General features: G+C 40.0%; 1 protein-coding gene across 5 annotated transcripts in view; it reads left to right on the forward strand.

The window, feature by feature from the left end:
• The window catches only part of LOC104593904 (potassium channel KOR2-like), a 146479-nt gene that overhangs the window by 67820 nt on the left and 53248 nt on the right, over positions 1-25411 (forward strand). For 3 of the 5 annotated variants that reach the window (XR_016076316.1, XM_010253995.3, XM_010253996.3), the window contains one exon: positions 21094-21282. The exons of 1 other annotated variant lie outside the window; for it this stretch is intronic. Coding sequence is in view for 2 of the 4 variants with exons in the window: in XM_010253995.3 (XP_010252297.1) it covers positions 21094-21282 (189 nt within the window). In the remaining 2 variants the exon portion in view is untranslated. Of the gene's footprint in view, positions 1-21093; positions 21283-21914; positions 22240-25411 lie in introns of all 5 variants that reach the window. One more of the 5 variants, XR_016076317.1, reaches the window with a different exon arrangement.

A 25411-nucleotide genomic window follows, 5' to 3' on the forward strand; every position in this document is an offset into this window, starting at 1 on the left:
AGGATCAGCCCCTTTGTTGGACAAAGGTAATGATCGGGGATGCACTCTCACTAATGGAAACCAAGACTGCCGGCAGCCGATTTCAATTGTTGAGATTTGTTTTGCAAAGTATATTTTATATGTGATATAAAAGTATATATATTATGGTTTCTAAAAGGTTTGCAAAATGTTTTAATTCCTGGGATCCATATAAGTAGAGAGTGCAACACTGTTCCTTGTAGCTGAGGGAGAGGTCCTCTCTTGTTGGGTAGTGTATGATTATTATGGGCTGAGAGGTTAAGTGTAAGACCATTGAGGATAATACCTGATGGGCTAATCTTGCATCTGCCCACAATCACTGGGTGTTACAAGGTGGCTTGGCCCAGGGACCACTTAGGGTAAGTGTTGGGCCCATAGAGCCCATTTGATGGGTTTCAGGGGATGCACTGTCCATAACAGTGTATTCAGCCAGGCCTTGTAACAAAGGCTGGGCTGAACCCATGTGGCTAATGTGTAGATCAATGCTTGGGTCCCACGCCATACAAGGAAACCCAACTAGGCAGCAGTTAGGAAGGTTAAGTGAGCACATAAGCTTAATGGGCCTAAAGCCCATTTCAAACTGGGCTATTTAATTAGTTAAATATGGGGCGAATTCTAAGATGGATTAGCAGATAGGATAGGGTCTTGACCCTATCCACTCAGAGAGTCCAGATCTGAATGTGACTCAGATCTAGAAACCTCCTAATGAGATTAGGAGAAAGCTAATCTAATCTGCAGATAAGATAGAGGTTAATCCTTATCACCTAAAGAGATGTTTTGATCCAAATAAGATTTGGATCAGCAATTCCTAATTGGATTAGGAGCTGATCCTTTGGGGTTAAAACAAATAAGGAGGGGGCGGCAGCCTTGAGAAGAGATATACTCACATTCTCTTGAGTGCTGAAAAAGACAGAATAAAGAATTAAGCAACCCTGCAGAATTCTTTCTTGCCGCCCTATTTGCCAGTTCGATCTCCAGTTGTGGGAGAAGTCAAGATTCGATCTTGACATCAATTCTTTGAGAAAGAATAGATAGGAAGTTGTGCTCACGTGCCATCCTGCTGTTTCTTGCGAATGACAAAATTCTTGGAGAAGAATACTGCTGATTCCGCTCCATCCTGCACTGCGCCATCTTCAGTGGAAGCAGTCTTTGGATCCTTCCTTGGGCGTGAACACCTTCGTTGGGAGATATTACTTCTCCGTATCAAGTATAATCTTCTCCTACTACTTTTGGTTCAGATCTGGTTCAGTTTATGGTTCAAGATTAATCCCTGAAAATATGATTTTCTAAATAGGGAATGCGATTCCGAGTTGAAAGGGAGAGAAAAATTTTTGAAATTCGCCCCTTTATTTCGCAAGTTTTGAACCTGTTGTAATTTGTACATTTAGAGGTGCAGGGGTATCATTGTCTTTTTATTTTTTGATTCACCCTAATAAAATAATACAATATGTGTCACCCGCTCCACTATGATTCACCCTAATTAAGAGAAATTAACCAAGAAAATAATAAAAGATTTATCAATATTACCAGAAAATATGATAATTTCCAGCAATTAGTAGAAGCAATAGAAAATTATTAATATTTAAGAAAAATTGTCATAATTACAGAAAATGAATTAATATTCTTTCCAATAAATGGGGGCTGAGCCAGGGGTGGCAGATGGGGGCCATGGCCCCCTATATGCCTTGAAAATCCCCAAAATACCCATTTCAACCTCACCTATATTTTGGTCCCCCTACCCATTTTTACTAACTTTTGCCCCCCTATCCATATTTATTATTGTTTGGCCTCCCTTAAGAGGAAAGCCTAGCTTTGCCCCTACCAATAAATTTGATAAATTACCCAAAACCAGCATAAATAATTATCAAAAAATAAATTACCAATATTACCAGAAATTATGACAAATTACCAAAAGTTAACGTAAATAATCAACATAAATAATTATTTATTTCTATTGTTCCACTTTTGCTTAACAAGTACCATGCATCGCACAAGTAAGTTAGGGGGGGAGTAGTTGCACTCGTGCTCACATGTGGACTCTAGGAAGAAGCGGGAACTTTAGTACCAATGTAACCACATGGACACATGGTGAAACCCTAACACACTTACCAATTTCAGATCTAACAAATTCCCATAACGGGCCTCCTTTCATAAGGAGATTTCTATAAATAGGGAATCTTCGAGGATCCCCACATGAATTCTTGCCTAAAGCCCCTTTTAAGCTCTGTCCAACCGAAACCCTAGCTTTCTCTCCCACCCAGCCTCTTAGAAACCTTTCTTCACCACCATCTACTGTCTTTCAGGTAGATCACCTAAGGGCCTCCCACCCCAAACCTACACTAAGTACCTATATGTATGTATGCATTATGAAATGGCATTTGTATGTATTATGTATTTTTCTTTTATTCTATTTCTAAAGTGGACCAGAAAATTCAAATAGAAGGTCTAAAGTGCCAAACACTAGTATGAAACCCGACCAATCTGCCTAACCCTGACCAAACCTAATCCCACCCTAGTTGCATTTCAAGTTGGCAAACTTGAGCTTTGACATTGGGTTGAGCAAGCCTAGCCTAGGGTCTAGGTCTTAGGGTTTTTCTTCCTCAATTAACTTTAAAACTAGCCCAACCCATCCAAGTTGCATCTCTAAGCATCACTCATTATCCATTTAATATGACAGAACTAAGCACATAAAGGTAAGCATACACTTTACTAAGGAGAAACTTGTCAAGGAGACATGTTTGTTAATCAAGAGCAAGTATTAGCTTGCCTATATTCTTACTAAACTAATGGGAAAGTCCCAGTTGTCTACTATTTTGAATAATATTGGAATACATGATATTTATGCACCAACATGAGGGGGAGTGTGTTTAGTCATTGGAAATACTGAACGTGATAGTATGGTGATATACAAGGTTGGGGTACTACAGTAAATTGTCATTGAAGCTTATTATGAAATAAAAGTAAGGTACAAGAGATTTAGAGAACTATTAAAATATTCCTAAAAATACTTTTTTCTTCTTTTTATGTTTTTCACTAAATCAGTTTTGCACTTTCAACTCATTATCATCATCTAAGCCTTGTCCCATCTATATGGGGTCAGCTACATGAATGATGAATCCTGTTTTTCCATTCCATTCTTCTCAGTGCCATACCCATTGTTAAATTATGGGAGCTTAAATCATTTCTTATTACTTCCACCTAAGTCTTTTTCAGTGTACCCCCAGCTCTTCTAGCCTTTCAAATTATAACAAGTCACTTTTTTCTAACAGGTGCTGTAGATGGTGTTCTATGCATGTGATATAACCATCTCAATCTACTTTCTCTCATTTTTACCGCTCATCCATCTAAGCATTCACATTTTTTCCATACTCATTTTTTGGACATGTTGTTTCTTAACTGCCAACCACTCTACTCCATACAGCATAACTGGCCTTACAACTGTTTTATAGAATTTCCCTTTTATCTGAAATGGAATTCACCTATCACATAAGATTCTGGATGCACTCCTTCATTTTGCCAATCCTACTCTTAAAATTTTGGGAGTCATCCTTCTCAATCTCTCCTTTGTAATGAATTATCGAGCCAAGGTAATGGAAGAGATCACATTGAATTATCTCTTGGTCTCCAATCTTAAGCGTACCCTAGTTTGCACTCTTATTATTGTTAAACTTACATTGCATATATTCTGTTTTATCCCTACTCATCTTAAAACCTCCTGTTTCTATTGTAGTTGTCCATAAACCTACTTTTTTATTTAATTCTTCACTAGTTTCTATAATTAATACAATGCCATCAGCAAACATCAGGCACTGTGGCACCTCTCTTTAAAATGTTTAGTCAACTCATCTATGGACTAGTGCAAATAAACAAGGACTAAGTGATTTTTGCACCCATCACAAATATCCTTAGTTAGGCCTACTTACCTATTTGAGACTCTTTTCTTTTCCAAAATCAACCATATTACCTCTTTAGGGACTCTATCATATGCTTTCTAGAACTCTAATCTATGTTCTTCACAGTCACCCTCAAATAGATGTGGTGCCAACATTAGTTTGCCCACAAGAAAGTCATGAAGGGCTCCAGTTATAGCTTTGGTGAAGATGTCATCTAATTGAAGAGTAGAGGCTACATGAAGGAAAGTGTTGAGAATGTAAGGGCATTTATGTCCTTCCATCCTTTTTTGTATTTGGGCACTTATTCAAGGGCCCATTTGTAATTTTCTTAAAAATGATAAGAAAGGCTCTTCAGGAGTGAACAGTAACACATCTGATTTCTTCGACAAACTCTTCTTCTTCTCGAATCTCAAGTACTTTAACTTGGTATCAAAGCATCGGAAGATCAAGGAGATCATCTTCCGCTGGTCGTGACTCACACACGAACCTACTGACATCAGCATGCCGCCGGTTGATGTCAGTAGTCCATACAATCGGCAACATTCATTTGCGATTTCGACAGCCCTTGATGCACCTCATTTTTAGAGAAATTTTGATATACATTTCATGGAGGTTTGAAGCTCTTTTACATTTTTCTTGGATTTTTAGATGAAAATTGGCAAAAATTACATATTTGGAGTTTAGGGCTTGCATGCTCGCGTGGTGGGCTGGTTGTTGTTAAACCCACTTGCGTTTGAAGTGTGGTAATTTTCTGGGATTACAGGAAGCAGTCTCAAATTTTATGGAGACCTAAAATTATTTTTGGGAATTTTCATCTTTTCCTATTTTGTCGCCAGCACCTTCTTTTCTTCTATTTATTGTTGTAGCCCGTGTTTAACCTTCAAGGAAAGGTGTTTGGGTGTTCAGCTAGTGTTGGGAGATTGTGATGTTGGTGAGAAAAGTGTTTTTAGAGGGGTGGTGATCAATGGATTGGCACAAGGATGTGTACATACCTACCTATGTCCTCCTAGAAGTAATGACAGTGCTGGAGGGCAAATTACTATTGTAAAACTTGATGGAACAAATTTTCTTGGATGGTCTCAATCAACTAAGCTCACAATCGGAGGAAGAGGTAAGCTTGGGTTTATTACCGGTAAGGAAGCTAAGCCAAAGCCTGAAGATCCAAATTATTCCAAATGGGAGCAGGATAATTTGCTGGTTATGTCATGGCTGGTATGCTCCATGCAGCCTCACATTGCCCGCAACTATATGTTCCTTCCAACAGCTAAGGACATTTGGGATAGGTTAACTTCAACTTATTCTCAAGCTAAGAGCACGACTAGAATCTATCAGTTGCAAAGAGAAGCATGTAATATGCGACAGGGGGAGAAATCGGTGGCCATGTATTTCTCTTCCTTACAATCAGTTTGGGAAGAAATGGACCATTTAGAAGCTTTGGAGTGGAAGGATCCTATTGATGCTGAACAATACAGGAAGTGCATTGAGAAAAACCGAGTATTTGATTTTCGTGCCAGACTAAATGCCGATTATGATTTCACTAGACAACACATCCTTAGTGCTGATATTTTGTCACTCTCCATGGCATATTCTTTGGTGCAGAATGAAGAGAGTAAGAGGATTGCCATGATGCAAGTTCCTATCAGTGAGCACACAACTCTTGTGTCTACAAAACCCAAAAAGAGTTCTAGTAAACCTGAAGATGTAGTTTGTGAATTTTGCAAGAAGCCAAGGCACACCAAGGATAGGTGTTGGAAACTAAACCCCCACCTAAAGCCTCAGAAGTTTAAAGCCGGAAAGAAGGTAAATGCTCATGTTGCTACAGCTAGTCATGATTCTCAGACTCACATGCTTGAGGGAAGTTCTTTTGCTCAGGCATCTACTCATGACACCTCTGATGTGATGGAAAAATTGAGAGGCATCTTGCTTCATCTTGAAAAGAGTGGGTTGCCTACATCTGCTGGTTCACATACACCTTCCAGTGCCTTTGCAAAATCAATAGCACACTTGCGTGTCATGCCTCATCCTCTGGCTCTTGGATAATTGACACAAGAGCCAGTGATCATATGACTGGTATTCCTTCCTACTTTACCACATATAAATTTTTTTTAGGGAAAGGTAATATTACTGTTGTTGATGGATCTTAGACCCCAATCTCGGGTTTGGGTGTAGTTAAACTTACCAACAACCTTTCTTTGAAACCAGTTCTCCATGTCCCATAACTACATAGAAATCTCTTATCTCTTAGCTCTCTTACAAAGTCTCATAATTGTTTTGTAACATTCTTTCCATCTTATTGTGTCTTCCAGGATCTGAGTATGGGGAAGACGATTGGCAGTGGACTTGAAGCCGATGGAGTTTATCTTCTTGATCAGTCTCCAAAGTTTGGGTTAATGTGTCAGTCTGAGTCCTGTCATGATGAAAAACTAAGTCAATTGAAATTGTGTTATCATCATCTTGGGCATCTCTTTTGATTCATTGAAATTTTTGTTTCCTAGTCTATTTGAGTCCTTGTCTAGTTCTAGTCTACAATGTGAAGTCTATCAACTATCAAAGCAATGTAGAACCACATATTTTGCAAGTAACAAGAGAAGTAATGTTGCTTTCCATTTAATACATACTGATGTTTGGGGACAGTTGAAAAACAGTCCTCTTGATGTATGGAACTGTTTGAGATTAGATGCAAATCAGAGAATAAACAAACAAGAGATGATTAAGAGGAAGAAGAGAGAGAGAGAGAGAGCTGGCGGCAATGAGAGTTAGAGAGTGAGAGGTTCGAACTAAACTTCCCTCTAACACTCTAAACATTTTATTTAGTTAATCTTTGAAATATTACAGAGAGGCCCTTGAGTGGGCAAGAAATTACAAAAAAACAGAACATTACAGAGTATGGGCCCAGAATAAGGCCCAGAATAACATAACATGAAATGACAGTCTATGGGCCATTCGGCCCATCTCCTCTACACTCCCCCTCAAGCTGAGCATAGATGTTAATCATGCCCAGCTTGCCAGTGTCATGTTGAAGCCTTGCCTTGGAAATGCCCTTGGTGAGGAAATCTGCCAATTGTCCTTCAGAAGTAATGAATGGAAGACACACTTCACCGAAGGAGACTCTTTCTCGAATAAAGTGTCTATCAACCTCAATATGTTTGGTTCTATCATGTTGTACCGGGTTCTGAGCAATGTTGATGGCAGCCTGATTATCACAGTACAACATCATGGGTTTGTCATGATCAATCCCAAGTTCTTCCATTAAGGACCTTAGCCACAACAATTCCGAGACTCCATGTGCCATGGCTCTATACTCTGCTTCTGCGGAGGATCGGGCCACAACTGTCTATTTCTTACTCCTCCAAGAGACAACATTACCAGCCACCAGACTGCAATACCCTGAAGTAGATCTTCTATCATCAATATTTCCAACCCAATCAGCATTAATATAGGCTTCAAGTTTCAGATGACCATGCTTGGTAAATAGAATTCCTTTTCCTGGAGAGCCTTTCAGATAGCACAAAATCCGTTCTACTACTGCCATATGAGTATCTCTAGGTGTATGCATGAACTGGCTAATACAACTGAGAGCATACACAATATCTAGCCTAGTCATGCACAAGTACAAAAGCTTCCCAAGAAGTCTCTGAAAGACCCCTTTGTCTTCCAACAAAGTTCCATCCGAAGCTGAAAGTTTGTGACTCATATCAATGGGAGTTGCAGCTAGTCTTGCACCCATTTTCCCAGTTTCAGACAACAAATCAAGGACATATTTCCTCTGGGAAATAAGAATCCCATCCTTGGATCTAGCAACTTCTATGCCTAGGAAGTATCTCAACTCCCCTAGATCCTTAATCTCAAATTCTGTACGGAGGAAAGACTCAAGGGCCAAAATGCCTGAGGCATCATCACCAGTCACTATAATGTCATCAACATACACAATGAGATACACTGCTAGAGATCCACTTTTATTCACAAAAAGAGTATGATCTGACTGTGTCTGAACATAGCCGAATTTAACAAGTGCAGTTCTAAATCTCTCAAACCAGGCTCTAGGAGATTGTTTGAGGCCATAAAGTGATTTCTTCAATTTACATACCTTTCCTTGCATATCTTTCCCATACATTCCTGGAGGGAGACACATGTAGACCTCCTCATGTAAGTCACCATTAAGAAATGCATTCTTTACATCTAACTGATAAAGAGGCCAATCAAAGTGAGTTGCCAGAGATAAAAGAACCCTCACAGATGTCATCTTGGCAACAGGGGCAAAAGTCTCCAGGTAGTCAATCCCATATGTCTGTGTGTAGCCTTTTGCAACAAGTCTGGCCTTGTACCTCTCAATAGTCCATCAGCCCTGTATTTAATGGTAAAAACCCACTTGCACCCAACTGGATCCTTCCCTTCAGGCAAATCCACCACCTCCCAAGTACCATTTTTGTGTAGAGCATCCATTTCAGACTTCATGGCATCTCTCCATTCTGGAATCCCAAGAGCTTCTGATACAGACCTAGGAATGGGGTTAGAAGCAACTGAAGAGAGGTAGGCAAAGTATGAAGGAGAAAGTAGGTCATAAGAAAGGTGTTTGGAAATGCAGTGTGCAGTGCACTTGCTTTCCTTTCCTAATAGCATTGGGGACATCAAGATCTGGGAAGGATGATTCCAAGGGGGCTGAAGCAGTACCTGTTATCTCATCTGTGATTGGGAATGTATGAGCCTCATCTGTTGTAAGGGAAACTACTTGCTCATTCCTGGATCGCTGCCTTTGATACACTTTGGGATTATGGGTAGGACGAGGAGGTAAAGAAATAGGGGCACTAGGACAAGAGGAATGAAGTGGTTGATCCTCCTTTGATTCATTTGGTGAGGATACAGGCTTGTCAAGAGACTCAACTGGGACAGGAAGAGGAAGAGCAAAAACTTGTGACAGACTCTCCCCCTGTTGACAATGTCCTTCCTGAGAGGAACCATAAAAAGGAGAAAGTTCATCAAAGGTAACATCCATAGAGACATGTCGGGTGCCAGTCTTTGGATCAAAACAACAATAACCCTTTTGTGTGGGGGAGTAACCAAGGAAGATGCAATTGTGGGCTTTTGGTTCAAACTTATGTCTCTGCACACTTGGAATGTGAACATAACAGGTACAACCAAACACACGAAGAGGAATTGGGAAGAGATCCTTGTCTGGATGAAGAAGACTGAAGGGGGATTTAAACCCTAAAACCCTATATGACATATGGTTTATGAGATAGGTAGCAGTAAGTACAGCATCACCCCAAAATCTTGTGGGAACATGTGAGGCAAACAAAAGGCTCCTTGCAACTTCAACAATATATCTATTTTTCCTCTCAGCAACTCCATTTTGTTCAGGGGTTCTAACACAAGAGCTTTGGTGAATACCCCCATGTCAGAGAGATACAAGGATAAACTCTTCTCAAAATACTCTTTTGCATTATCAGATTTGAAAACCTTAATTCTGGTATCAAATTGAGTTAAAACAAGCTCATAAAATTGCCTCACAAGTCTTGGGACTTCATCCCGGGATTTCATTAAGTATATCCAAGTGAATCTAGAAAAGTCATCAATAAACAGGATAAAATATCTGTAGCCCCCCATAGAGGATAAGTGGTAAGGCCCCCACACATCAGTGTGCACAATATGAAAAGGAAAAGAAGATCTTTTATTGCTCACAGGGTAATTGTTTCTACAATGCTTTGACAGACATGACTCACAATTGAGACTGGACACACTAACTTCCTTAAACAGTTTGGGAAGTAAATGATTTAAAGCAGAAAAAGGTAAATGACCCAACCGACAATGACTCGACATAATTTGACTAACAGACTCTGAAGAAGTAGAACCAAAAGCAACATTCTTGGGATGATCAAAGCATTGGCCAGGGGTGTCGAGCAAGTATATTCCATTCACTTCATGGCCACTCCCAATCACCTTTCGAGACTTCAGGTCCTGAAACACACAGTGAGAAGGGAAAAAGGTTACACAACAATTCAATGACTTGGTCAAGCTACTTATAGATAATAAATTGGTATTTAATTTAGGTACATGAAGAGTGGAAGATAAGACTAAGGAGTCTGTAGGCTTGACAGTTCCCTTGCCAGAAATAGGGGCAAGAGAACCATCAGCTAAGGTGATTTTGTCACGACCAGGAAGCAAATCATATGAAACAAACAAAGTGGAAAGGTTGGTCATGTGATCAGAAGCACCTGAGTCTATGATCCAAGGGGTCTTGGGATTACCTGAGGTGGATGCATGGTTAGCAGAAGCCCTTATACCTGAGTGAGCAAATGTGGTGGTGGCGGGACTTCCAGAAGGGTTGGATGATGAAGTTACACCTTCAAGCTGGCTGATCATCTTTCCAAACTTCTCATATTCAGCTTTCATGGATGCCAACTGTGCACTGGCAGACTCAACCTCTGTATCTGTACTTGTGGCTGCATGTGCACTTCCTGTCTTTCTACCATCATTCTTCTTCTGGAATCGGATAGGGACAAGACTGGGATGCAATTTCCAGCACTTGTCCTTGGTGTGTTTTGGCTTCTTGCAATATTCACACACCACCTCCTTCTTTCCTGTGCCATTGGGAGCTCCTGTAACCCCTTTGGGTTTAATTCCCATATTTGCAAAATGATCATTGATACTGACTCCTTAAACTTGCACTTGCCTCCTACTCTCTTCACTGCTGACTAAAGCATATGCTTGAGACAATGAAACATCTTCCTTGGACAAAATGTTTTGCTTTGCGATGTCATATTCAAAATTCAGCCTTGTCAAGAACTCAAAGACCCTGTTCCTTTCAACTAATTTCCTGTATGTTTCAGCATCATTAGGGGTATCCCATGTCACAGCCTCTATCAAATCAATCTCTTGCCATAGTGATTTCAGGGTTGTGAAGTATGCTGCAAGTGACTTCTCCCCCTGCCTTAGATTCTTCACATCACTTCTCAGTTTGTAGGCTTTGGCAACATTCAACTTCTGGGAGTAAGTTTCTGCAACACTATCCCAGATTTCCTTAGCCGAGTTCATCCAAAGATAATGCTGATTAATCTGTGGCTGCATTGAATTCACAAGCCACCCAATCACTGTGTAGTTTTCTTGCATCCATCTCTCATAAGATGGATCATCCTCTAGAGGATCTTTCTTGCTCCTAGAAATAAAACCCCATTTTCCTCTGCTACAAATATGGATTTTCATTGATTGTGACCAAGCCAAGTAGTTGGTCCCATCAAGTTTAACTGTAGTGACAGCCAACATAGAATCAGCTGGGGTTCCCAAAGTCTGTCCATATTCAGCAGCATTCGTGTTTTCAAGGTTTGAGAAATCCATCATGCAAAGGCTCCAATTAGGATTTTAATAAGTTTTCCAAGGTACTAGGGTTCTTGATGAGCTTAGTTTGAGCTGAATAGGCAACAACAACCAGCTCACGGAATCGGTTCAATCTTGATAACTGTGACAGTCCAGCTCGGTGGTAGCTCTTTCTATACTGTTTCAGCCTTCAAGGGACAACCAGCAAACCCCCAATCACAAAGTAATTAAGGTCCCCAACAACCGTTGTCCCAAAGAGAAAGAAAAAAAGTTCACAATCCTTAAGAGACCTTTTGTCAAACACTCAGTGTGCAAGAAGAGGCTGGGCTGAAAATGAGACTAGTACCACTTAGTCCAAATCAGTTTCAGCAGCTTGGCAGTCCAATAACAGCCGAACTGCTCTTCCAAAGTAACCCAGAAATTTCTGAGTTGAATCAGTCCAGCAACAGTAGGGCAGAATGGAGGAGGGGTTTGAAGTTTTAACAGTCCTCCCAAGCAACAAAAAATAACCCAGCAAAAAACTGAGAAAACTTACAGTAAGAGAATCTCTTATTTGAACTTCAAACCAGGCCGAACACTTTGCTCTCTGAGATAACTTCGAAATCCTTTTCTCTGATTAGGCCGAACACCTTGCTCTCTGATTCTTCCTGGTCACCGAACCCTTCTCCAAGTGTGAAGAGACTTGGGCACCCTCCAATGACCCCCAAGAACCAGGCGAATGACTGTAAACTTTCAGCCCTAGAACCTCCTCATGCAGTTGGTTGAACTAGAACCACATGAGGGTCACGCCAAGCAATGGCCCGCTCTGATACCAAGTTGAAAAACAGTCCTCTTGATGTATGGAACTGTTTGAGATTAGATGCAAATCAGAGAATAAACAAACAAGAGATGATTAAGAGGAAGAAGAGAGAGAGAGAGAGAGTTGGCGGCAATGAGAGTTAGAGAGTGAGAGGTTTGAACTAAACCTCCCTCTAACACTCTAAACATTTTATTAAGTTAATCTTTGAAATATTACAGAGAGGCCCTTGAGTGGGCAAGAAATTACAAAAAAACAGAACATTACAGAGTATGGGCCCAGAATAAGGCCCAAAATAACATAACATGAAATGACAGTCTATGGGCCATTCGGCCCATCTCCTCTACAGGGACCTTATTCTATTCCATGTATGGGTGGTTATAAATATTTTATTCTCTTTGTTGATGACTACTCACGATATACCTGGTTGTATTTGATGAAGAGCCAAGATGAAGTTGCTTCAATTATAAAAGGCTTTTTAATATAGTGGAGACACAATTTGAAAAGAAGATTAAGATTATTAGATCTGACAATGCCAAGGAATACTTTGAGAAGCACTTACAAATTTTCCTTGAAGAGAAAGGAGCAATTCACCAAAGTTCATGTCCTCATACCCCCCAACAAAATGGGGTATCAGAGAGGAAAAACAGACATGTGGTTGAAGTTGCAAGGGGATTGTTATTCCAGACGCATGTCCCAACTCAGTTTTGGAGGGATGCTGTACAAACAACTGTATATCTTATTAACAGACTTCCTTCGCGGACCCTTCATCTCCAGTCTCCTCATCAGCTTCTTTTTCCTGATGAGGATACCTTCCATCTTCCTCTTAAGGTTTTTGGGTGTGTCTGTTTCATCCATGCCATGAGTCCTTCTAGGTTGAAATTTGATCCAAAGTCTATTAAGTATGTCTTCTTGGGATATTCTTCAGTTCAAAAAGGGTACCGTTGTTATGACCCTGGCTTTGGAAAAAGGTATGTGTCCAAAGATGTTACATTCTTTGAGTCTACTCCCTTCTTTTCCTCTTCTCGTCATTCTTTTCAGGGGGAGAATGCTAGTGAAGATTGGACTCCTTTTTGTATACCAATTCCTACTCCAACTGTAACTGGTTTTGTCAATCCTTCTCCTTCTCTTCCTCCTTGTGGTGGTAGTAATACTCCTCCTATTCATCGGTCTTGGCACCAGTGGTTCATTAGACGGAAAAAGAGGATGACTCCAGAGATTGAATGCCCATTACAATTTGACTTCCCAGACATAGGTAATCTGGATTCTGAACCTCTTCTTGTTTCTAATACTTGCGGTGAACCTGTTATTGAGCCTCCTAGTGTGGTTTTTGACCTTAACCTTCCTATTGCGGTTCGTAAAGCAAAAAGGACATGTGCTAAATATCCTATCTCAAATTATGTCTCTTATAATACCTTATCTCCCTCTTATTGTGCCTATATCTCTTCCATTGTTTTTGTTTTTATCCCTCACAATGTTACTGAGGCAGTGCAGTTCCCTTATTGGAAGGATGCTATGAACTAGGAAATGGAGGCACATGAGAAAAATTGGACATGGGAAATTCTTTCTCTTCTAGTGGGCAAAGTTCCTGTTGGATCTAAGTGGGTTTATACAGTGAAGCATAAAGTTGATGGCTCAATTGAAAGGTATAAAGCTCGACTTGTGGCAAAAGGGTACACTCAATCTTATGTCATTGATTATTAGGAAACCTTTGCTCCAGTAGCCAAGATGAACTCAATTCAAGTTATCATATCTCTTGCTGCCCATTATTCTTGGCCCTTGTATCAAATGGAGTTAAGAATGCAGTCCTTAATGGCGACCTTCAAGAAGAAGTTTACATGGAACTTCCTCCAGGAGTGAACATCCCTAGGAGTGAAGGAAAGGTTTGTCGTTTGAAGAAATCCCTTTTTGGCCTTAAACAGTCCCCTAGAGCTTGGTTTGACAGATTCAAAAAAGCTATCTTAAGAATTGGCTTTTCTCAATCTCAAGCTGACCATACCTTGTTTATCAGGAGAGCAAATGGAAAAGTGACTATGTTGATAGTATATGTTGATGACATTGTTATCACAGGGGATGATATCTCTGGAATTGCTGAACTAAAGTCTTTTCTTGCTATTGAATTTGAAATTAAAGATCTTGGAAATCTTCGATATTTCCTAGGGATTGAGGAGGCAAGGTCAAAGAGGGGCATTTAGATTTCTTGAGGAAATATGTTCTTGATTTGTTTTAGGAAGTAGGGAAATTGGATTGTAAATGAGCTTAAACTCCAATTGATCCCAATCATAAGTTGGGAGTTGATGATGGAGATGTCCTTCCTGACAAAGTTGTGTATCAAAGACTTGTCAGTCGCCTTCTCTACTTGTGTTTGATTAGACCAGATATATCATATGTTGTGAGTGTGGTTAGCCAATATATGCACAAACCTAGATCACCTTATATGCAAGAAGTGAATAGAATACTAGACTATTTAAAAGGATGTCCAGGAAAAGGGATGTTGTATTCTAATCATGGCCATCTCAAGGTAGAGGCTTATTCTAATGCTGATTGGGCAGGTTCTGTTGATGATAGGCAATCTACTTCTGGCTGTTGTACCTTGGTGGGTGCTAATGTTGTATCTTGGAGAAGTAAGAAACAATCAGTTGTGGCTCGACCTAGTGAAGAGGTAGAGTACAAAGCTATGGATCATGGAGTTTTCGAATTGTTATGGCTGAAGAACTTGTTGACAGAAATGGGAGTACAAATTAATAGTCCAATGATATTATATTGTGATAATCAAGCAGCCATAAATATAGCCCACAATGCTGTTCAACATGACCGTACAAAGCATATAGAAGTTGATCGACATTTCATTAAAGAAAGAGTTGCCAGTGAAGAGATTTGCTTACCTTTTGTGAGGTGTAAAGATCAATTGACCGATTGTCTTACTAAAGGTGTCTCCAAATCAAAGCTTGACAACAATTTCAACAAGCTGAGCATGACAAATATCTATGCTCAGCTTGCGGGGGGAGTGTTGAGAATGTAAGGGCATTTATGTCCTTTCTTCCTTTTTTGTATTTGGGCACTTATTCAAGGGCCCATTTGTAATTTTCTTAAAAATGTTAAGAAAGGCTCTTCAGGAGTGAACAGTAACACATCTGATTTCTTCGACAAACTCTTCTTCTTCTCCTCCTCCTCTTCTTCTTCTCGAATCTCAAGTACTTTAACTGAAAGTAATAACATTGACAAGATACTAGTTCACATTTATTTATTCTTTCTTCTTCTATTCAACAACTTTATTCTTAATTGTTTCACATTTATTTAAGTAGAAATCACTGATTGTTGATTTAGTTGAATTTCTTGTGAAAGGAAAGGGGAGGAAGATAAAGATTTCAGTAGTAGAGAAGAAAAGAGTAGGAAGTCAACCAGGATTGTTGAATAATACCTAGCCGCCAACCCCTCATTATATTTATACTTAACTTAAAAGATGAGATATTACAAAAATGCCCTTAGTAGGGCGGCTACTAATGTGGCTGAACAGTCACAACTTAGAAACATAAACTAATGGGCCTAAAGCCCAACAACTTCCATCTGCCTTATATTTTATTGTGTAAACCCATCTGCATCCAACTGTCTCCTTGCCTTCTGGTAGATCCACAATGTCCCATGTCTGATTCTTAATCAAAGTTGCCATCTCTTCCTGCATAGCTATCTTCCACTCAGGTTTGGAGAGAGCCTCACTAACATCCTTGGGTATAGACACTGAGTCAAGGGAGGAAAGAAAAACACGGTAGGAAGGAGAAAGTCCACTGTAGGATATGTACTGTGAAATACAATGAGCAGTACACTTTTTCTTCCCTTTTCTGAGAGCAATAGGAAGATCAAGGTTATCTGTAACAGGGTTAATATAATCAATGGGAACTGAAATAGTAGCAGGACCAAGAGGAATACCTGAATCCATTTCAGCCGAATTTGGAGTCTCCAAGGAATCGACAAGATGATGTGAGCTCTGTTGCAGTGGAATCAACTTCTTTGTGAAGTCTCTGTTGTAAGTAATGCTGAGAAACAGGACGCAAAGGAGGTGGTAAGGTAGGTGACACAGGATGGTCAAGCACAGGAGTAGACATAGGGACTAGAACTGGGAGAGGAATAGATTGCTGACTCACATACCCAAAACACTCCCCCTGAGAAGGATTCTTTGAAAAGAAGTATGTGGATTCAAAAATAGTGACATCCATTATAACATACCGGCTCCCAGAGACTGGATCATAGCAACATTACCCTTTTTGATTTTTTGACACACTTCTTTGCCTTGGGATCAAGCTTCGAGCGGTGAGGACCAAGGATATCTGCAAAGTAGACACACCCAAACACCCTGAGAGGAATATGAAACATCTCCCCCTTAGGAAAAAGGAGACCGAATGGGGTGTTGAATCCAAGTATACGAGAGGGCACCCTGTTAATCAGATATACTGCTGTGAGAACTGCATCACCCCAAAACCGAACTGGAACTGTAGATGTGCTCATCATGCTTCTTTCAATCTCAACAATGTGTCTGTTCTTCCTTTCTGCAACACCATTCTGCTGTGGACTGTAGAGACAACTGCTCTGACGGACAACACCATATTCTAACAGATATGAGGCAAGGTGTTTTTCAAAATATTCCCTGGCATTGTCTGATCTGAACACCTTTATTCTTGTTCCAAACTGTGTTAGCACCATCTGATGAAATTGCCTCACCAAGGGTGGTACTTCATCACGGGATCTCATCAGGTAAATTCAAGAGTATCGTGAGAAATCATCCACAAATAAGAGAAAATATTGATAGCCTCCCATAAAAGGAACATGGTAAGGTCCCCACACATTCGAATGAATAACATCGAAAGAAGAACACCTTTTATTACTAGGTTTAAATGAATGTCTACAATTTTTTCCAAGTTGACAACCTTCACACTCCAGACTTGACAAACTAACAGACTCAAGAAGTTTTGGAAACAAAAGACTCAAAGAAGAAAAAGGTAAATGGCCCAAACGATTATGCCAAAGCATAATTTGACCCACAGACCCTGACTCACTATCCCTGCTAACATGATGACTCTGATGAGGAGGAACATCTAGGAGGTAGATCCCATTCACTTCATGACCACTCCCAATCGTCCTCTTTGAATCCAGATCTTGCAAAATACAATGACCAGGAGAAAAAATTACTGAGCAGTTCAGGTTCTTAATCGAACTACTAACAGATAACAAATTAGTGCTCAATCTAGGAACATGAAGGACTGAGGGTAGAGAAATAGAATCACTAATCTTGACAGATCCATTTCCAATAATAGGAACATGGGATCCATCAGTTGTGGAGATCCTATCTCTGCCAGAATAGAGCTAGTAAGAAGAAAAAATAGTAGAGCTCCAGAATCTATAATCCAAGGAGGTCCCTCCTTACCTGAAGTAGAAACATAATTTGCAGTGACGTGTGGACTACCTGTGTGAGCAAAGGCAGTAGAGTGGACTCCACCAATGCCACCTGTACCTTGTTGTCCGCTTGCTGCTGAATTGGAACTAGCTATATCCCGTTGGTTCAAAAGTTGCCCATACCTCTCAAATTCGGCCCATACTGCATTAGCTGCAACAGACTCAAGAGCAGCTGTAGTAGGAGGGGCCGGAATGTCACCAGTAACTTCCATGTGTGCATTTCCCTTCTTATTTTTCAGTATAGTCGGCACAAGATGTGGGTGAAGCTTCCAGCAAGTATCTCTTTTGTGTTTAGGCTTCTTATAGTAGTCACAGATCAAATCTCTTTTATCTTCCTTCTTGATTTCACTGCCACCCCGATCTCCACTTTGTTTAGGTTTCACAATACTCACCATGGCAGACTAATCAGAAACAGGATTTTTCATCATCACATCTCTCCTACTCTCCTCCCATGACACAAAGGCATATGCCTGGGAGAGGGTAACACTATCCCTGGAAAGAAGATGTTGTCTTGCAATATCATACTCAGGATTAAGGCCAACAAGAAATTCAAACACCCTATACTTCTCTAGATGTTTTTGATAGGTAGCTACATCCTTAGTGGTTTCCTAAGAAAATGTCTCTAAATGGTCAATCTCTTGCCACAAGGTTTTAAGGGCTGAAAAATAGGCTGCAACAGGTCTATCTCCTTGCCTTGTAGAAATAATTTGATTTCTCAACTGATAAGCCCTAGCAACATTCTCCCTCTGTGAATAGGTTTCTGCAACCCCATCCCATATTTCCTTAGTTGCATTTGCCCATAAAAAATTTTTACTTATATGGGGCAACATGGAATTACACAACCAAGTCATCACCATATAATTCTCCTGTTCCCACCGGGAGTTGCTAGTTTCAGGTTTCACTTCCTCACCAATGATATACCCTAATTTCCCACGAGCACCAATGGCCATCTTTGCAGATTGTGACCATTCTAAGTAATTTGCACCATCCAACCTAACTGTAATAATGGTCCCAGTCCCGAAAAGGTCTCCAGTACCTCCTCCCACTGGTCCCATTTCACTCTCGGGCTTATTTTCAACTCCGTGACCCTCCATGCTTCTCAAAAAATGGAAAGAAAATAACTGAAATATGTAACAAGATCAAACGTAACACTTCTGGAACCAACAACCCCTTTCTGGTGTCCTAGACTATCTTCCCACAAAAGATTCCTTTTCTGTAGGACGGAAGAAGAGAGAGAAAAGGCAGCCACTCTCTCTAGAAGCCTCCAAATCAGGCAGGACTTGAACTGCCCCATACAGAAAAACCCAAGGAACCCTAAAAAATTAGGGCGCCACTTCCTAGGTCAAAATTGAAGAGTCCAACAGAAACAAGACTCTTCCCCTTTCTCTAGTTTTTTCCTGATTTGATGAGAAACCCTAGACCAGCTATAGGGCACACAGATCCATAAAAAAATCCAAAAACTAGGCTTACCTGAGAACTTCGACTAGCCTCTTAAATCACCATGCAGTCGGCCTATCTAGGGCTGCATGAGGAAACAACTCAAGGAACCTTCGCCCTGCTCTGATACCAAGTAGAAATCACTGATTGTAGATTTAGTTGAATTTCTTGTGAAAGGAAAGGGGAGGAAGATAAAGATTTCAGTAGTAGAAAAGAAAAGAGAGGGAGAAAAGAGTAGGAAGTCAACCAGGATTGTTGAATAATACCTAGCCGCCAACCCCTCATTATATTTATACTTAACTTAAAAGATGAGATATTACAAGGATGCCCTTAGTAGGGAGGCTACTAATGTGGCTGAACAGTCACAACATAGAAACATAAACTAATGGGCCTAAAGCCCAACAACTTCCTAACTAAATAGCTTCAAATAAGAATAAAAAACAACTAGGCCCAACTCAACAATTTACTTATTTTTCTGGTCTTACATGCAACAACTCTCCATTGAAAAAAAAATGCAGAGTTTTATTTATTACTCATGTGCATTTCTACACAATCTATACATGTAAGAGTTGTCATGCTATCATACACATGGTAAACCGTGGCAGTACACTCAAACCGATTCATGAGATCATTTTATCTTTTATTAAATATATTATGTATGAAATTAATTGTTTCTGATTATGTCTTTACAACTGAGAATTGGAGATCTAAGCATTATAGGATATAGCTCCATAGCATTGAATGGCACTTCAATCTAATTGTTGGGTCTAGTGTATTTAAAAGATGAGTCATTTTTTCTAAGGATAGTGATTTGGGCCCATGCTATCTTTGACAAGGTGGCATATTCATTATGAACGGGAAAGCACATGAGTAATTCTGATTTTCTCAATCATTAATAAAATTCATTGTTATTGATAAAAAAAAAAAGGAAAGCACATGAGTAATGCTAGAAAAATTGTGTGTACTTTCTTATCATTATGAATAGCCTGTTCATTCTGAGCAGGAATACAAACAAATTTTATTTACTTTTTATCATTATGAATAGTGGAATTCCTTGTCTTCCGACAAGATCTGTTCCCGGTTCATAAAAATTGGAACTTGACCAAATGAGGACCCTTTTCTATTGGTTTAAAGATTAGTAGTACCTTTCATGGATATACTTTAGGTAAAGTTTATATTGGCTAGAAATATCTAAATTTGAAGGAAAATGTAGAACAGGAAAGTTGAGAAAAGAACCCATTTATAAAGAAGACATGTTAATCCCTTGAAGTTTAACATTTTGCTCTATACTCTCTAATTTATAATTTTGTCTTCTAAAGCCCTAGTGTTTGGGGTTACCGAGTGTACCATACTGTGTTTCCAAGGTTTTTCAATAACAAATGATGTTGGGTTTTCTGTGTAGAGAACTAGTCTTGGGATTTAGTGGAGTTGGGTTGAAAGTACCTTGTAATGGAGGCATAAAACTTTTCGCTATATTGTAATTTGTGTCCTCATTTGAAGATGTCTTAATGTTAGATTTCCTTTGGGTGTATTCCCTTGTGGCAATATATGCTATTTGCATCTTCTCACTCCATTGTTTTTCTTAATTATTTGCACACATTTTTTGGGTCTTTCCGTTGGGCCATCTGTCTCAACTTATTTGTAGTTAGAATATGTTTTGTTTCTTATGCTAAAATATCTCTTATATTTGTGATTTAATAAGGGGTGCCTTACATTAGTGGGAATTTTTCACCACTGGACAGATATCAGATGGGACATATTACAATGCAAGGGATGCCTGATTTGAAGATGTCAATGTTAGATTTCTTTTGGGGTTATTCCCTTGTGGAAATATATGCTGTTTGCATCTTCTTGCTCCATTGTTTTTCTTAATTATTTGCACACATTTTTTGGGTCTTTTCCTTGGGCTGTCTGTCTCAACTTATTTGTAGTTAGAATATGTATGGTTTCTTATGCTAAAATATTTCTTATATTTGTGATTCAATAAGGGATGGCTTACATTAGTGGGAATTTTTCACCACTGGACAGATACCAGATGGGACATATTACAATGCAAGGGGGTTACGGGCATTACCTAGATTTCCATCTGGTGTAAAAAAAGTGAAGTTCCCCTTATGTGAGCGCCCTTCATTAAATCATTTTCTTACATATCAGTTCTAGTTTTTAATTATACCTATTTTTTTTTTCTAGGAAAAGGATACTGATCTACGAATCAAGCAGCTTGAATCAGATATCACTTACTTTATCACAAAGCAAGATTCTGAACTAGCATTAGGAGTAATTAGTGCTGCATATCATGGGGATTTGAATCATTTAAAAGGCTTGATCAATGCTGGAGCAGATCCTTGCAAAACAGACTATGATGGGAGAAGTGCATTGGTATTTTACTTCTTCAAACTTGAGATGTCATTCTATTGGTATCTAGCTTCCTTCATTTATCTGAAATGTAATAGCAAAACCAGAAAACCAAAATTCCATTTACACAGTGATGTATTTCTTTTTCAATGGGAGAAGATGATGCTTGCTCAAACCACTAACATGATGCTTCATATACTGGTATACCATATTTGTAGCCTGATAACTAATCAACAAAACATTCAAATGTGCAACCTCCATGTTGCATGGGCAAGGACATGAGAGTCAGAATCAGACATGTTCAAGAGTCTGATTTGGCAAGTTGAGAAAGCATGGACTTGCAGACACATATATGGAAAAGTATATACTACGAATATCATTCATATTTTTGAATTCTAATATTTGTGCCTGCAGAAAGGGGTCTAATATATTACCTTTCTTACCAAGTGTTGTCAGTTGTTTATGTATTCAGGTTTAGTACCATAAGGGTACTGTTGTAATTTCTCCTCTGTTTATATTGTTCGACTCTACTAAATATAAATAATAAAATCATTCTTTCGCCCCCTATGTTCTGGAGGGCTTTCAGTCACTCGACTCACCTCTCTTCTCTCTTCTCCTCTCCTCTCTTCACTTGCTCTTGCTCAACATGGTATCAGAGCAAGTCGTCCAGGCCTGAAGGGTGGTGTCAAGCTAACTACTGTTGCATCCAGTGCTGTCTCCAATCGAACTCCTGATCTGGTGAAGTCAGTTCGACCCAGAAGTTACAAAGTCTTTTCGTCTTCCAGCCCAGAAATTGCTCCTCCTGTCTGCTCGACTGTAGAGAGACTATTGTTTGCAGTTTGTAGAGGGTGTTCTGTCTTCAGAAATTGCTCATCTTCCGTTCGGCTGCCTATTGTTTGAGGATTCGTAGAAGGAGCTCTGGTTTACAGTCAAGGAGTTCTGGTTTACCATAAGGGAGACTATCATCTGAAACTAAAAGAGGTACTATCATCCTTGTCTGTTTGGATGCCTATTGTTTGCTGAACTGTTTGATGACTGTTCGGCTACCCTACTGTTGTCTGTTTGACTGATGAACTGATGAACTGTTTTGATGCCTATTGTTTGTGGACTATCATCCTTGTCTGTTCGGATGCCTATTGTTTGCTGAACTGTTTGATGACTATTCGGCTACCCTACTGTTGTCTATTCGACTGATGAACTGTTCGGCTGCCCTACTGTTAAGCGACTGTATTCCTTAACACAGTAACTGTATTCGAACTTTTTTGTTGTTGGTATTGTGGACTGTTGATGGTTTGTTTTGGCCGACTAATTGTCTGCTCAACATTAATCTTATTAATTGACTGTTCGGCTACCCTATTGATCTTCTTGACTGGTTAGCTATCAGCCCTACTAAGTAGGTCATTCAGACCTGTTCTTGTACTGCAACAGCAGTGTGCAGACTTGTTTCAGTGAAACCGTAGGTCAGAAGGACCTGTTTCAGTACTGCAACAGCAGTGTTCAGTTTGTTGTTTGTTCTCAGTGAAACCGTAGGTCAGAAGGACCTGTTTCAGTACTGCAACAGCAGTGTTCAGTTTGTTGTTTGTTCTCAGTGAAGCTGTAGGTCAGAAGGACCTGTTCTTGTACTGCAACAGCAGTGCTCTTTCTTTTGTTCGCAGTGAAACCGGTGGTCAGAAGGACCTATCTCTGAAATAGTCTTGTACGGCTGTATCTTTTTGGTTGCTGTTTCAACTTTTTATTCAGATATCATGGGCAGTGAAGATTCAGCCACATCTGGAGTTTCCTCAATGCTGAATGGAATGGGCGGGGGTGACCTATCCTTTCCCATGGCTGTTGTCCCTCTTGATGGTTTAAATTACCTGGAGTGGTCAAGAGGGATCAAATTATACATCACTGCAAGGGGGAAGATAGGCTATATTAATGGGAGGATAAAAGAGCCATCCTCCGGGAGTGCTGAATATGATAGATGGAATCAGGAGAACAGTATTGTTATGTCCTAGCTCTTGGTTTCCATGCAACCTCAAATCAGGAAGAATTTCATGTGGGCTGAAACAGCGAATGAAATCTGGGAACAAGCAAAGTCTACATATTCAGAATTGCGACACTATGCCAAAAGTTATCAACTGCAGGCAGCATCTTCTACTTATAGATAGGGGGAGAGGTGTTTATCGGTCTATTACTCTGACTTAACATCTGTCTGGAAGGAGTTGGATCACTACCAGAGTGTGGATTGGAAGTGTGATGAGGATGCTAAGAAGTACAAACAGCTTGTCTCCCAGCAAAGGATGTTTGCATTCTTACATGGTCTGAATCCTATGTATGAATCTATCAGGGTTCAGATTCTCAGCTCTAAGGATCTCCCTTTTGTTCAGGAAGTCTATGCTCTTGTACAATCTGAAGAAAGCAGGAGAAATTTGATGAACAGCCCTGGTGGGGATGCTGTTGTGTTAGTTGCAAAAGGAGGTGTATCTACTGGTGTGGGATCTTCTTCCTAGAAAGGAGATCTCTAGAAAAAAACAGAAGATAAGGAAAAATTGTGGTGCACTCATTGCTAGAAACCCCGACACACCAAAGATACCTATTGGGATCTTCATGGGAAACCAAAATAGGCTCAAGATCTGACTAAAAAGCAAGGTTCAGAGGTGAATAAGAAGTACGGACAACAAAGTACAAAGAAACATCACATGGCCAACATGGCTACTCGGGAGAATCAGCCCCCCATTTCTACTGTGACTCAGACACATCTCACTGGACCTGACCCGAGGGAGGACATTATGAATTCCTTCCGTGACCATTTAGAGCTCTATGGTAGAGCAATTCGTCAGATGGATACTCCTCCCTCAACCTCATTTGCATCTACGTCAGGTAACCCTACCACTGCTTTCCATGTTGCTTCTCACACCCCTAACTCTCCATGGATCATTGATTCTAGAGCATCAAAACATATGACTGGTACGTCCTCTTACTTTCAAACCTATCACCCTCTTTCTGGAAGAGACAAGGTGAGACTAGCCGATGGATCATACTCTTCCATAGCTGGTCAAGGAACTCTCTCTCTTCCTCTTGGCCTTACCCTTTCTGATGTTCTTCATGTTCCAAATTTTCCCATTAATTTGTTCTCTGTTAGTAGTGTTACTAATTCCTTGAATTGCTCAGTGACTTTTTTCCCTTCTCATTGTGTGATTCAGATCTGGCCTCGGGGAGGATGATTGGTAGGGGTCGTATGGCTGATGGACTTTACATGCTGGAGAATAAGGCTAGTCTTCATGTTACAGAGTCTATGAGTTAGTCTATGAGTCAGTCCTGTAAGAAAATAGTCTATTTATGGCATTGTCGTCTTGGTCATTTGTCTTTTGAGTCTTTGAAAGTTGTATTCCCAGAACTGTTTAAGTCAATGTCTGTTTCTGATTTTTCTTGTCAAACGTGTTAGTTGAGTAAGCATTGTAGAACTCATTTTCTTCAAAGAAATAGTAAATCTGAATTTCCGTTTCACATTGTTCATTCTGATGTGTGGGGCCCTATTACTTTACCATCTGAGAGTGGCTACAAGAATTTATTACCCTCATTGATGATTATTCTAGATATACTTGGGTATACCCGATGCGAACCAGGGAAGGAGTACCAAAAATCATTCAAAATTTCCAGCGGATGGTCTTCACTCAGTTTCAAACTGAAATCCAAATTTTCCAATCAGACAATGCAAAAGAATTTTTTCATAGTGACCTCACAGAATTTTTTGCTTCGCATGGTTCCCTTCACCGTAGCTCTTGTGCCCACACACCACAACAAAATGGTGTGGCCGAACAGAAGAACCGACATCTCCTTGAAGTGGCTCGAGGTTTACTACTTCATATGAATGTTCCCAAACGGTTTTGGCTTGAAGCTGTTTTTTGTTCCACTTACCTTATAAACCATATGCCCTCTCGTCGGTTAGAGTACAAAGCCCCACATCAACTTCTCTTTCCTAAGGCTCCCCTTCTTTCTATTCCTCGTGTCTTTGGTTGCCGGTGTTTTGTCCAAAATCTGTCTCCCACCCGTGGGAAATTGGATTCTCGTGCTATCCCTTGCATATTTCTTGGTTACTCCTTCACTCAAAAGGGATACCGTTGTTTTGATCCTGTTTCTCGTAAATTCTATGTCTCCATGGATGTTTCTT

This window comes from Nelumbo nucifera, chromosome 5 (assembly GCF_055504915.1).
Source record: "Nelumbo nucifera cultivar China Antique chromosome 5, China Antique-T2T, whole genome shotgun sequence".
Lineage (NCBI taxonomy): Eukaryota > Viridiplantae > Streptophyta > Magnoliopsida > Proteales > Nelumbonaceae > Nelumbo > Nelumbo nucifera.